Genomic DNA, 13,826 nt, shown 5'->3' on the forward strand with positions numbered 1-13,826 from the left:
TGAGATCTTGATTTTTCTTATGCATTGGACCCAAGATGGAGTATCTTCTGTCTGCAGTCACCTTTTCTTTTGGAGCTTTTGCAGTTAATACAGACTTGGGGGGGGAAGCCAATCAGCAACTGCAGTTTATTTTTCCCTTTCACTAGCTGACCTACTTCCTATATGTACTTAATCACTGCATCTTTTTGCTTTTGTGACATAAATAGGCTTTTTGATGCTTTTCTTCCTTTTTCACATTTTTTTTCCGCAGCATGTTGTTTGATCTGAGTTTTCTTTCTTGTGTTTTTAGACAGTTCTGTGAGAAAAGGCACTGGGAGAAATAATGGACTAATGTATTAAATAAAGCTTAGTAGGGGGAATGAGGCACAGCATTCCTTCTTCCTGTGCACTGCTCGTCATTTTGCTTCTCAACATCAGCTTTGAAGGCATCAGTTCTTCAGAAAAATACTGTGACACACTCCTGGGAGCACAAAGGTGTCTGAGCCTTTTCAGGCAGTTTATTATTGTTGTACCAGGCAGTGAGGCATTATGGTGTAATACTGTAGTTGCATCTGAAACTGGGAGATTTGCAGGGCTCAAATGACAGCTCTCTGCAGGACAGGACAGAATAAAGCCATATGAAAGACAACTGCAACTTTAAGTTGCAGTATTTTAACTAATTTCAAATCCTTCTCTGCTTCTCCCCCTGCTCCCTGCTGCAAAAAGCCAACAAAAAACCAACAACCTCACCCCAACAAAGAAACCAAAAAAGACCCAACCAACCAACCCCAACAATCCAAAGCTGTCCCTTTCTAGGCCCTACTTTGGGACTTATGTAAATAATTTCTGATTTAGCAGAGCTTCTTAGCGGAAGAGACTATTTGAGGGAGGTAGAAAAACAAACACATTTTCAGTTTGTCTTTCAGCCTGGCAGAATAAACCTGAACTGATACCCAGGGCTCTGTTCCTAGGGATACAGGTCTCTTCTATCTGAATGCTGACACAGGAAGTGTACTGGTGAAGTGTATAATTCAGTACAATTCCTTCTTACTTATGTGGCATCTGAGGTAAACGATTCTCAGTATAACCTTACACATTAACACAAACTATTGGAAGGAAGGAAACCTTGCATCTATCTTACTAGGTTGTCCTAGTGCAGGGAGTGCACTTTTGTGTCCCTTAACCATGAAGACTTTGGCTCTGTTTATGAAGGGGAGGCTGTCAAGTCTAGCGTGGGGTTGAGCCCTGTGGCTCACCTGCAGACGTGCTGCTTTCAACCTCTGCAACACAGACGCTTTTGAACAACATGAAATGTCATCTCATCTTTGCTGTACCAAGTTGTTAAACTCCTCTTTTGAGCTAGTACATCACATTAAAGGAATTCAGGTCACTAATTATTTTTGTATTTATATTGGTTTTCGTAGATGTGATGAGATAAAAATGTTGTTAGCTTGCCTGGCTTTTATTAGATGTTCAGTTCCTAACTAGAGAGATGCATTTCTGAACTGTTTGCCTTCCAGAGGTTACGAACTGAAAACAGACTCCTAAAGCAGCGCATTGAAACACTAGAAAAAGTAAGTATGTTGGGGATTAGATTTAATCTGTGTTGATTTATACTTAAATTGATTGCAATTTTATTTTATGAAAGGCAAATTTCAGATTTATAGTTTACTGTTTTCCTTCTAATCTGTGGTGTTTACTAACAGTTCTTAGCCAAATAGCATGGCAATAACCAAGCAATTAGGGTCACTGCTTTAAATGTGTAAAGTTATGCCTGACTCTTAGTGATTATCAAATCAAACATTTTGACATACTCAACCTCTGTTGTACTGTTTTCTTTCTGAATTAGAAGCATCTGTTCAAAGTCAAGAAGACTGCATGAAATAGTGGACTGCTTGGGTGGAAAAGAGATTATTGTGAGAGAATCCTCAGTTTTGAAAACCTGAAGTTGCTTGGTGTTTTTATGTAGGAGCAAAATGACAGACCTACCAGTGATGAGAGAGATGGAGATGAAGACAGATCACTTCATTACTAGAATACAGCAGTAGAGGGTGTTGTTGCAGCATTCATAGGAACACTGCCAGTAATTTGTTCTGTGTAGCTTTTAATCTGTGTGGCAATTTGGGGTACATGGTGGGGAAAATACCTGAAGATTTATCGCTCATAGATTTAGTCTGTATAGAGTTTTGTTAGGCTTCTTTGTAACCGGATAAAACTTCAAAAGTAAGCGTGGCAACTGCTGTGGATGCTTTGCCAATATGCAGGCATTGTCCTCCAGTGGCCTCCTGTACCCTTGTGTCGTGCTTTCTGTGGCACATTGCACCTCAGCTGCTCTGCTCTACAATGAGAACTTCTTGTCCATCCTAACCACAAACAGGGACCATCTTTCAACCAATGGAATTGAGTGCTCTTCTGAGTTGCAAACAGTTGTGTTTCAAAGGGAAAAAAACGGTAAAGTTTCAGTGCAGAGTGACATAATTGGAAGATGTCACACTTCAAGTGTTAAATCCATTATGATTTCTGTGTCATAATTGATTTCTGAATTTAGTTTGGAAAATGCACATAAGGACACATTGTGAAAGTTGTGAACAAAAATACAATTTCATGAGTATTTTTGTTTCTAATATTGAAGCATTCATAAAATTAATGGAAAAGAGAGGGCTCTCTTGAAGAAGCTTGAAGCTGTAGTGGTCAATTTCAATGCCCTTGGCAAATATAAAATAGTAAATAATCCTGTTTTATACTTAACTTGTAGAGGTTTGAAATCATCTTTTAAATTATGAAGTTCATGATGAACTGCCAGATACTGGTGCTTTTGCAAATTCTGTTCTTAGAATTTCAGAATTCACTTTCAGAGTATCCCAATCTGATTGGAATTTAAAGAATTTCAAAATGGGAAAATACTATCTTTTAATAAGAATTTCTGACAATCATTATCATCCCAACATTTGAAAAATAGATCACAAAATGTGAACAAACACTTTCATTTCCTCTCTTGAAAACTTACTTTAAACAGACTTTTTCCCTCATCGAAACCCATATGATTTAGTTGTGATTTTTTTAGTGTATCTTAACTTCAAAGTAATAGCTTTTGTCAACTAGTTTGAACTTCAGCTTTAATAATAATTCAAAGGACAAAGAAAGTCTGTATGTAGATGTGTTTCTATGTTGTAGAATGTGCAAAAAATTGAGTGCTTTCAGGAGTGATCAAGTAGGAATTAACTAAATGCAACTGCTGGGGGCTGGTGCTTTTCAGTGTAGAAAAAAACCATTTCTTTCTTGCAGAAGTTTGGCAAGGAAGGAGAATCTGAACTGCTTGATGAGTTACTGCAGGAGTTCAGTAAAACAAATTGCTGGCTGTCATAGTTGACATTCCCTACTTGTCTGTCAGTTTGCACCGTGTAATTTTCCTGCTTCATCTCACTTGAAGCTGTGGCTCTGCATGAGTGCCTTGGTGCTTAGTGGAGTTTCCTCTGTGCTCAAATTATGCCTTTGTTTCATGTTGTGGGTGGACCACAGGCCTACATCTATCTACTAGATCATATCTGTTAGTGCATCAGTAACTTTTATTAATTAGGGAAGCAAGCCATTCCGATAAAAATACTCAGTCTCCTGTAGGTGAATTTTAAGTGTTACGGAAATCTGGCTTTGAAACCTTGTATCAAAGGTGGACTGTGTTAAATCTGTTGCAGAAAAGGCTGCTTCCTGGGACTTTCAGGCTGATACCTTAATTTATATGAAGAGTTGTTAATTTTGCAAAATGATTTGCACAGAAAATGGGTAGAATTTGGGCATTTTCTTTCTATTAGCTCTTGGTCTTTTTTGTCACTATTATCAGCCCCTTGTTTTTTGATTTTCCTTTTCCTTATTCCTATCTGAATTTTTCCTTTGTAGGAAAGTGCTTCCTTGGCAGATAGATTGATACAGGTATAGTCTTTTAGTCTTTTACTGTATAACTTTCCTCCTATTCTTAAAAAGCCCCAACTGCTTTAATGCATGCATACTTGCATGCTGTATTCTCTCCCTGCTTTGCTGATTTGGAATAAATACAGAGCTAATATCTTGCTAGAAACTTATTTAATTTTGTTTACTAAAAATATATAAACCCAATGCTTGCACGTTATAGTAATTTTCCTAACCTAATGTAATTCCTATGACAAATGGATTCTGTGACACTGTATTAACACTGAAATTGAATATTGTGAACTTCAATCTGTGCATGTACAACTGAGTAATAATGCATGAAAGGAATTTTATTGAATGCAAGTACAATACTGTGCTTGCTAAATGGATGCTGACTCTGTAATAAAGTGCTAAAGCAGCTGTTTAGTACTACCTTGTCCTAAAATTTCTACCAATTGTACTCTGTGCTGTTTGCAAAACCAATCTGATGAAATAAGCAGCTAAGCATCACAAAGGCAGTCTTGCTTGGATTTGTCATCAAGTACTTAAAAAAATAAATTATGTCCTAAGGGACAAGTGACAAGGGCCCAGGAGGCTGAGGAAAACTACCTCATAAAACGGGAGCTGGCCACCATCAAACAGCAGAGTGATGAGGCCATTACTAAACTGGAGCAAGCTGAGAATACCATCAGGGAGCTCCAACAGCAGCAGCAATGGGTAAGGAGCCTGACAGCACATCATCTCATCTTCACTCGTGTTTATTTTTTCTCATCATGACATGGTCTCTGTGCTGTCCTTGTAAACCCTTGTTCATTTTGATTTGCATTCTTAAAATTACACAGATTGGACTAAATGAAGTTTTGGTCTGTTTCTCCTGATAGCTGAGATCTATAATCCTGGATAATGTTAGTTATTGGTTTATTAAAAAAAACCAACAAACCAACATACCCACAGTGAAACACACCAAGCAGAAAACTCAACAACAATAAAAACCCCAACCCCCCTCCCCACACCACCAAAGAAATACTATCAAAATACACACCTACAACCTTTGGTAGCTCTTACTGCTAAGAATATAGCCATTGCAAATCGTAGCGCTCTGAATACTCACACTTGAGTTGATTCTGTTATCTTGTGTATCATTCAAGTCAGTCTCTTTAATGTTAACATTTCTTCTGTGTATCTGTATTTGTTTTTTTCCTAGTATGCTAAAATTTACTGCTTGCTGAAGTGGAAGGGTGTTGTCCCTGAGTTTGGAACTACAGGACTTGATTAAAAAGTGTGGATTTATGTGGATATGAAGAAGAAAAATAATTTTTAGCAGCCCTGTATAGTACTGGTTTGTGTGCACCCTGTGTTTTAGGCAGTAAAATGTGCAGAACTTCAGACTGTTGTTACCTCCTCTAAGTCATTTGAAGTGCTTGGTATCTTCTCCTGGGGAGTGAGGGGATGCCATTTCAGCATCTTCACTTGCTGACTAAACTGCACACTACTAGTGTTGGTGTGACTCCTCACAGTGTATGAAGAAGGTGGTATCCAAGTACTTGTCTGGAGCCTTGGGCATTAAACATAGGACATACTGCAGCTGCTTCCCAGGCCCCTGGAGGTCAGCACAGCAGTTAGTTTTGCACATCTTCCATCAAAGCTCTAGAAATACTTGTATATCATATTGGAAGGAAAAGGTGAGATTTATGATTAGACTGATGGGAAATCATAACTTAGACTAGTTCTAGAGTGTTGCATTTATTCTATCTGTTTAATGCATTTCAATGTAAATAAGGTATGTATTCTAGAACAGTTGCAAGGAGTGACTGATGAGCTGTTACCCTGTCATGTGAAATGCTGCTTTTTTATACATGAGCAATTTCTTTAGGGGGGAAGGAAAAACCATGAAGAAGGAACAGTTGGGAAGATGGGGATGATCTCGTGATGCTCTCCATTAAATATATTGTAATCTTTCAAATGAAAAGCAGTGGGGAATGTTTATAGACTTTTAGGTATCTGACTGTTTATTGTCTGATTAAAGTAGTACACATGCCCTTGGAATGTGTTTTTTAGAGGCATCCACAGTAATGACCTGTATGCAGTTAAAAGTTATTAAAAGGAACTAAGATAGTATATTTATTTATTAGTTAATTGATGGGTAATATGACTGTTAAAGCTAATGCCTTTAATTATGCTGGGATCCTTATTGAGTAGAAATAATGAGGAGGCCTGACAGGTTGGCTGGGCATGAGAACTGATCCTGAGCAAAACTGTATGTAACAGGATTGTAAAATTCCTGGATTGGATCTGTAAGGGCAGAAGACTGGACAGGTACTGTGGGAGTGGAGAGCAAGTAAAGTAGAATGAGCAGTTTAATTAAGAGCCATACTTCGTATTTTTCATGATTGCAGCATTGTTTTCCTCCACTTAAACATGAGCATGACTATAGGAAGTAGTCCGTGTGTGGAACTGAGACTGTAAATCCATGTGATTATACACAGATTTGTGCCTAATAGCTGGCTAATTCTGAAGTGTAAGGAATAGTACTGTGGTTTTGAGAACCATCGGAACTGGGCAAGTGGGGAAAGGGCTAAAATGGCTTCAAGTAGGAGCTCCCTACGTTGTACTGCATCAGTAACGTTTGAACTGTAACAGGCTTCTAACTTGTTTCCAAGCATGGAAACGGGAACAACAAACGTATAAGCAGCTGCGTTTGTTTAGGCCGCCACCTGGTGGGAATGCGTGGCTTTATTTGGAATTTTGGCATTTTACTTTACACTAGGAAATATTTTGCCACGTGCTAGTGGCAGTGGCTTTGTGCTCAGCAATACTCCCTTTCAGTATTGTTTTGTGAATATCTGCTTTAATGGGTTTTTTCCTCCAATTATTTCAGCTTTCTTTATGATTGGCAGAAATGATTGCACTGTAAACTTGTAAATGGCCACGTAGTTTATCTGTGCTCATTTAAAGAAACAGCATTGATCCTACATATTTTATTATCTACGTCTTTTCCAGTCTTGAATTGTCTGTTCCAGCACGACAGGGACTGTGATGTTTGGATATGAATTTCTGATTGGGAATGTATAAAAAGAAGGATACTTGCAACTGCCTTGTCTGAACAACACTGGGATTAAAAAAACCCAACAAAATGTGGTTTTGTTGGTAGCAAAAATAATGCCTAAACCATAGTGTTTCTAAGAAGTTTAACATGTCCATGTGTAAAAAGGTTGTGTTTTGTATTTCAGTATTACTGAGGGCTTATGCTGTCTGCTCTGGGAGATTGCATAGCATAGGTTGCATTGTCTCAGGGTAAGCACTGAAGGTGCTACTGAAAGTGTGTGTCTACAAAGAAGTTGTCCACTGCAGCACTTCTGAATGCAGACTCGAGTAGAGGACTATTCTTTTGACCAAAGTCCAACACCAGAAGCCCAAATGACACACAGGTTTATTTCTTCCCGTGCTGGAGTATTTATAGTGAGTTTTCAGTTGAACTAGAATGACTTCATTATGAAGTGTGGAGTCTGCTTAAAGAGGTTGTTATAATTGTACTGGTGAATGGCCAGGGCAAGTTGTGGTGGGTAATCAAACAGTTAAGAGGAAAGTGGCTTCTTCCTCATACTGCTGATAAATCAACAACTGCAGAGAGGAAGTTGTGCCTGACTTCAACCAAATACAGTTTTCTTTTGAGGCATGCTGAGAGCAGTGGTACTTGAGGAGTTAGAGGCAGGGGTGATCAGCCTGTTTTGTGTAATTCTGCTGCAGGTTTTATTCTCTGTGCTTCCCCCCTTTTGTTTCTAAATGAAGAAGGTGGCTTCTGCTGGATGTAAATGCTTCCAGAATGCAAATCTCATCTTTCTGAGTGATACTCTAATTGTCAGTGATTACCCAGTTCATCAGTCTGAATGTTTTAAAATTGAATCTGAGAAGCAAGAGGCAGATCAAGCTAAAAGTGGTTCACATCTTATTTTTAAATAGGGTCTTCAACTGTATTATGGGAAGATAGAATTTTAATTGACTAAGCATTCAGATGGAAGCATATGCATTTTGCAAGGTAATTTACAGCCATGTATTTGGTTATTGTTACAGCAACATCATACTTTCAGGAACTCATTCTAAAATGATTGATAATACTTAAAAGCATAATAATTGATATAGTGAATATATACTTGTAAATGAATGTTGGAACCTTATGGAAGGCTTTTCTAATACTGTGTACTGATTTACAACCACAAAGCAGAAATTAAAAATACTGTATTTAATGAAGCACTATAGTTAGTGCTTTAGGTGTGTAAACAAAGTTAGCTGGGCAGCTGCTGAACAATCTGTGAATTTCTCTTCAGTGCAGCATACTGGAGAAACATTCTGTAATTACCTGTCACCAGCCAAAACAACATCAAGAATGGTTGTGTTTAAGCAGAGTTGGGGGGAAATAAATACTGTTGTGTGAAACCAAGCAAGGATTTGTTTCTTTCAGAATTAAGTGGCTGTAGAGCTACAATTTTAGTGCTTTATATTATATATGGCTTTTCAACATAGTCAAGAAAGTGTTAGTGTGGTTAAAATGTTTGGCTGGTGCCTGGAAATCAGAATTTGCATTGCGGCTTTTGTCACATTCTATGGCTTAAGGCAAATATATAAAAACGGGTGGGTTTGCTACATTTAAAGTAGTTTTCAAACATTGTTTTGACTCTAAACTTGTGTTACCTTCATATACTAAATTATCGAAATTGTGCTTTGTGTTTTTAAGGAGCAAAAATCACACCTTTAAAATGGTGAATATTGCTTTTTTAAAAATCTGTTCTCTTCTTGGCTGGTTTTGCCAGCCTATCAAGACTTTAAGATTTAAAGTTTGTTGTGGCTAAATAAGTACTCTTAGCATATTCCTTAGGCAGGCAAAATCTAAAGACTGATACAAAGAAGGCATGACTTGTGCCTGAAACTGGATTAATAACTTTCCCGACACTTTCCATTACTAAATATTTGACAAATATCAATTAGATTTTTATAGAATGCACTTACACATTATTGCAAAAATGTATTCAGCTCTGATGTTTTCTCACAATCTCCTGGAAACTGCAAGAGGACTTTTTACCTGAGGGAAGAACACTGCAGTCCTTCTTGTTCCTCATGAACCATAAGCAGGATCTGGAACAAGAAACGCAGTTGCTGTGTAGGATGTGATGAACTTGTACAAGCAGCCAGGGAATATGCAGGAGCTGTTGCCTCTTCTCTCCATCTGCATGTTGTTTACCTGTGATATTTGTGTTCCTACATCATGTGAAGTGATTGAAGAAATGAATCTCAGCATTGTCCACCCGTCCTTTCCTTGTACTCCAGTCAGGTCTGCCTCGGCTGCTGGCTGAGGTGAAGACACCGTGGGGGTGAAAATAATATGAATTAAATTAGTATTGTATAAGGGACAATTAATATTAATGTACAAGGATCATAATATGTATGTGTTCCATGTGTGTTCAGCTGCACAGTAAGGCAGGCAGAGCACTTAAGAGAATGGTCTCGATGACACTAAACACTGCCTGAGTTCTGCTTGCCTTGTAATGCTTTGCATAAATCCCCCTGTCCCAGCTTCCTGGAGGCACATTTATACAAGAAATAAAATACAGTGTAACAGTAAGGTTAGTGCTGGTTCTGAATTTGGATTGCACTGTAAGTCATGACAAAAGGCTTAGCTGGCATGCAGAAGTATAAAAGTAAGTGAAAAAGTAATTTCCCTGACCGTGTAGTTTCATCTAAATCCTTGTTGTGTCCTGTTCGTCTTTGGTTTGGGCATTGAAGGTCAGGGAATGCCACACCCAAACAAAAGCATGTGGAACTGAAGGCTCTTCTGTTTATCGGGTCACTGTTTCTAGATGCAGAAAACTATATTTTTTGATGCAAACATAAGACAAGACACAGTTGTATCTTTAGTATAATGAATAATCTGTGGATTTTAGTGTTGAATTTTTAATTAATTAAAACTTACTGTATTGATCCAAGTATAGTATTTATATTTCCTAATGTAGTTAGTGAGGCAAAAAATGTATTGAATTATTTTCCTCTAAACTTAATTTTAAGGGTAACTGTGTAAACACAGGAACTAAACAACTGTGCTTTGAGGATGTCAACACCCACTTTTTTCCTAAAGCAGAAATTGAAATGCTGATTTAGGTTGGCATTGCCTATTAGACAAGTCTGACAATCTGTCAAACTGCCAAGTCATTTTAAAGTGACCCAAGAAAGAAATAGAGTGTGTTTTTTAAACTATTGACTGGGGGGAAAAGTTAAGTGAGGCTTTTGAATATAAATGCTTCAGTTGGCTATTTCTGAATCTCAGAAGGAATATGCATTTTGTAAGCAAATGAGAGCCAAGAGCTGGAGTGAAAAAAGGAGCAAACCAAAGTCATTGTATATTGAAGCATACATGGCCTTGTTTTAAATCCAGAATTACAGAAGGATACTGTTGAATCAAGAGTTTGAGGCGGAATTGAGAGATGCTTGCATTATTTGAGATTCTTTCAGTCTGATTAACAGTGAGACAAAAGTGTGAGTTGTTGCTTGTCAGTATTAACAAGGGTCTCAGTTTAGTCAGACACATTTGCAGTTGTTTGAGAGGCAGAGCATTAGTGATATTTTTGTCAGCAGTTGGACGGACACATTAATAGACTTGTATAAGGTAAGCACTGAAGGCAGTATTCCTGACCTTACACATTTGAATGTACTTTTCGCATCAGGTCTGGTATATAAAAGCCCTTTCAAACCATCTGTGCTTCATACTAAACATATTTCTGCAAACTTTGTAGCATAAATGCAGTTCACGATACAGTGAAGACTTTGTGCTACAGCTGGAAAAAGAGTTGGTCCAAGCCAGGCTGAGTGAAGCAGAATCCCATTGTGCCCTGAAGGAGATGCAAGATAAAGTTCTAGAGATGGAAAAGGTAAATCAAACTAGGACCCTCTGTATAGAACAGCACTAGAAACAGAATACAAGTCCCTGTAATTCTTTGCATAACTCTGCTCTAGAACTTTCTCTTCTTTGCTTTCATGACTGCAAGAGGCTTTTCAAACCTGAAAGAACAGCAATGAAACTAAGACATGTTTGCGCTGGGAAAGGTTTGTGAATAACAGATCCCTTTTCTCCTGTTCCTGAAGTCTACTGTTGTGGAAAACTTGGATTCTGATGAAGTCTTTACAGGAAATGCCAATTATTTTGAAATTATATCCTGCAACAAGACCAGTGGGCTAAGAGTGAGCTTTGAGGTGATATGAAACCAAATAGTTTGGAAGGGGAGGAGGAAAGAGTTCATTACCATTCCTAACTCTTCAGTATCTTTCACTTTGTCCTGTTATGGGCAGGCAAAGAATCCCTTCACTGCTGAGTATCAAAATCTCTACTGCTTTTTGGGTGCCGTGGTAGCTTGTGAACTTACTGATGCCAGAGCTCAAGCTGTACTCAAACCAACTGTCAAACATTACCTTTCTTTGAAGCAAAACTTAACTGCAAGATAAAATAGCAAAATAAAAAAGAAGGAAACTAAAAAACACCAATAAATTGACCTGACATAGAGCATGCTTTTCAGATCCTACTGTATTAGCCTTGGAAATAGTTTCCTTAGGAAATTTTAAAGAGCTATTTACCCAGATTTTGTCCAGAACTTATTAGCTAATCAGATTAACACACTGGAGTAAAGATTTACTTTTTAAATTATCTGAGGGGCTTGATGGGTTAGTAGTGTGTGGTAGTTTTGACTTTAATGACCATTGGTAAGAATTCATAATATATGGTATTTTTTAAAATTCAAAAGAAGACTACTTAACTTGGAGACAGCATGCACTGAAAACTTATCTGTGAGGAAAAACTGGAGTAGTGGAGTCAATTCCAGTGTACCAGGCAAACTCAGATGTACAGCAGTATTTCAGTCAGTTATATTGAACATAAGAGGCACATGAGAAAGTGGCTGAAGCAAATTCCTTCACACTGCCACCAGACAGCTCTTTACTGCTGTTAGTGATGTGCCGTGTAACCTGGAGGACTTCTGCTGAATAACCCGAGACTTGCATGGCTACTCTGAGTGCTGTAAACATGCACAGACACACCCTCATACTTCCTGTATTTGCCAATACTCAGACCCCATGATTTTGAAACATGAAATGCTAATCAATGGCTGTTGTGCTGTGTTCTGTTAGTGTTAATCATGTGCTTTACTCTCATCTCTCAAGAAAACCTGGCAACTGTCACAGTATTACATATCTACAAAAACACTGGATTTTGCTGAAAATGACTTCTGAGAAATACAGTAGAGAGTGATGAAGCACAGTTCAACCTTGAATACTTGGTGTCCAATAATTTGCTGTAGGGATAGTGTAGCTGGACAGACAGTCTGTTTTCTTCATCTCTGTTTTTTTCCCAGATTTCCATTATTATTATTTCATCTCTGTTGCTTTCCCCAGTGTTTTCCTGTGTTCTGTTCAGCTTTCTCTAGTCTTTTTTCCTCATGTGTCTTGCACTCTCATCTCTAAGACCTCTTGTTGACTTCTTGTTGTTTATAAATATTAATGCATAATTCCTTTGAAAACGAGAACAGATATGTTGACAAAGGTTGATGACCTACTTCATAAAAATATATTTCCATTTATTATTTTTCCTGTAAACCTAAGTAAAAGTTGTAGCTTTAAGGTGTAGTTTTAGTTCCTTTTTTGCTTTACTTTTTATTGACTAGCAGAATCTTTGATTTCTCTCCATATTTTTGAAGCTGTGTTCAACTATTTTAAACATAATGTTTTGTTAGGGCGATACCATCTAGGGAAATCTTGAAGTCAGAATACCTAAAACTACTGCCTTTTCATTTCTTTCATTTCTTATTTATACACAGTCACTATATCCAGAAAATTAGAGGTTTTTTCTTTTTTTTTTTTGAGGGATTTTATTTTGCAAAGGACATGTACTTAGAGCTTAGTTAGTAATAAGAGTTACTGTTCCATGCCTATATTCTTGGGTTGGGTTTCACCAAGCACAATTTTATTCAAATACATATATAAGAAGGTGGTCCTTGTTGCAGAGGAACAGCTCCCTCCCTGATGAGGAAAATGTTGCCAGACTACAAGAAGAACTGATTGCAGTAAAATTAAGAGAAGCAGAAGCTTCAATGGGTCTCAAAGAACTAAGGCAGCAAGTCAAAGATTTGGAGGAACACTGGCAGGTATGGGTAGCAATACACTTTTATTAATTTTTATTTTCAATGAATGATGATAAAGCAAGACTATGAAATTTTGAGATGAAGTAGAAACTAATGATTGTGGATCAAGCTGCCGATGAGGTGAGAAAATCTTTATATGCAGCTGCCACAAGAAACTTACCTTTGAAAGGGTGATAGAAGTTGGTCCCTGGTTATTATGGGTGGCAAAGGGCCCATGGTTTCAGCCAACCATTGTGGTAGGAGGGAAGTATCTGATCAGTACCACTGCTTTTCTACATGGCAATAAGGTCTAGAAATAGACAAAAGTCTCAAGATACACTTGCAATTCACTGACTCACTGACTTACACTTGCAGTTCCCACTGACTTGGGAATGACTGTCTTCAGCTCTTAAAAGCAGTAAATTTCCATGGTTTTCTAGCTTTTAAGGACCAACAGAACTATAGCTACTTGTCCTCATGTAACTCTGAGACCTTACATGAAATGTGGGAACACCAGGAAAGATCAGGCATTCTAAGCAAAACCATGCTGTTTTTCCAGCGCCACCTGGCTCGTACCACTGGAAGATGGAAAGATCCTCCCAAAAAAAATGCGGTGAATGAGCTACAGGATGAGCTGATGACAGTCCGGTTGAGAGAAGCTGAAACTCAAGCTGAGCTAAAAGAGACCAAACAAAGAATGATGGAGATGGAAACACAGGTATGTTTTGGACACTCGTATGTGTGAATGGAGCTGGATGCTGCTGTTGGACTAGGATAGGAGAATCTGGT

General features: G+C 38.0%; 1 protein-coding gene across 7 annotated transcripts in view; it reads left to right on the forward strand.

The window, feature by feature from the left end:
* The window catches only part of EVI5 (ecotropic viral integration site 5), a 79,242-nt gene that overhangs the window by 29,571 nt on the left and 35,845 nt on the right, over positions 1–13,826 (forward strand). For 5 of the 7 annotated variants that reach the window (XM_071565812.1, XM_071565817.1, XM_071565811.1 and 2 more), the window contains 6 exons: positions 1,500–1,553; positions 3,874–3,906; positions 4,453–4,599; positions 10,665–10,799; positions 12,921–13,061; positions 13,597–13,755. In XM_071565812.1, coding sequence (XP_071421913.1) covers positions 1,500–1,553; positions 3,874–3,906; positions 4,453–4,599; positions 10,665–10,799; positions 12,921–13,061; positions 13,597–13,755 — 669 coding nt within the window. The remainder of the gene's footprint in view (positions 1–1,499; positions 1,554–3,873; positions 3,907–4,452; positions 4,600–10,664; positions 10,800–12,920; positions 13,062–13,596; positions 13,756–13,826) is intronic. The other 2 variants (XM_071565813.1, XM_071565814.1) reach the window with 2 other exon arrangements.

Source organism: Pithys albifrons, chromosome 10 (genome assembly GCF_047495875.1).
Source record: "Pithys albifrons albifrons isolate INPA30051 chromosome 10, PitAlb_v1, whole genome shotgun sequence".
In the NCBI taxonomy this organism is placed as follows: domain Eukaryota; kingdom Metazoa; phylum Chordata; class Aves; order Passeriformes; family Thamnophilidae; genus Pithys; species Pithys albifrons.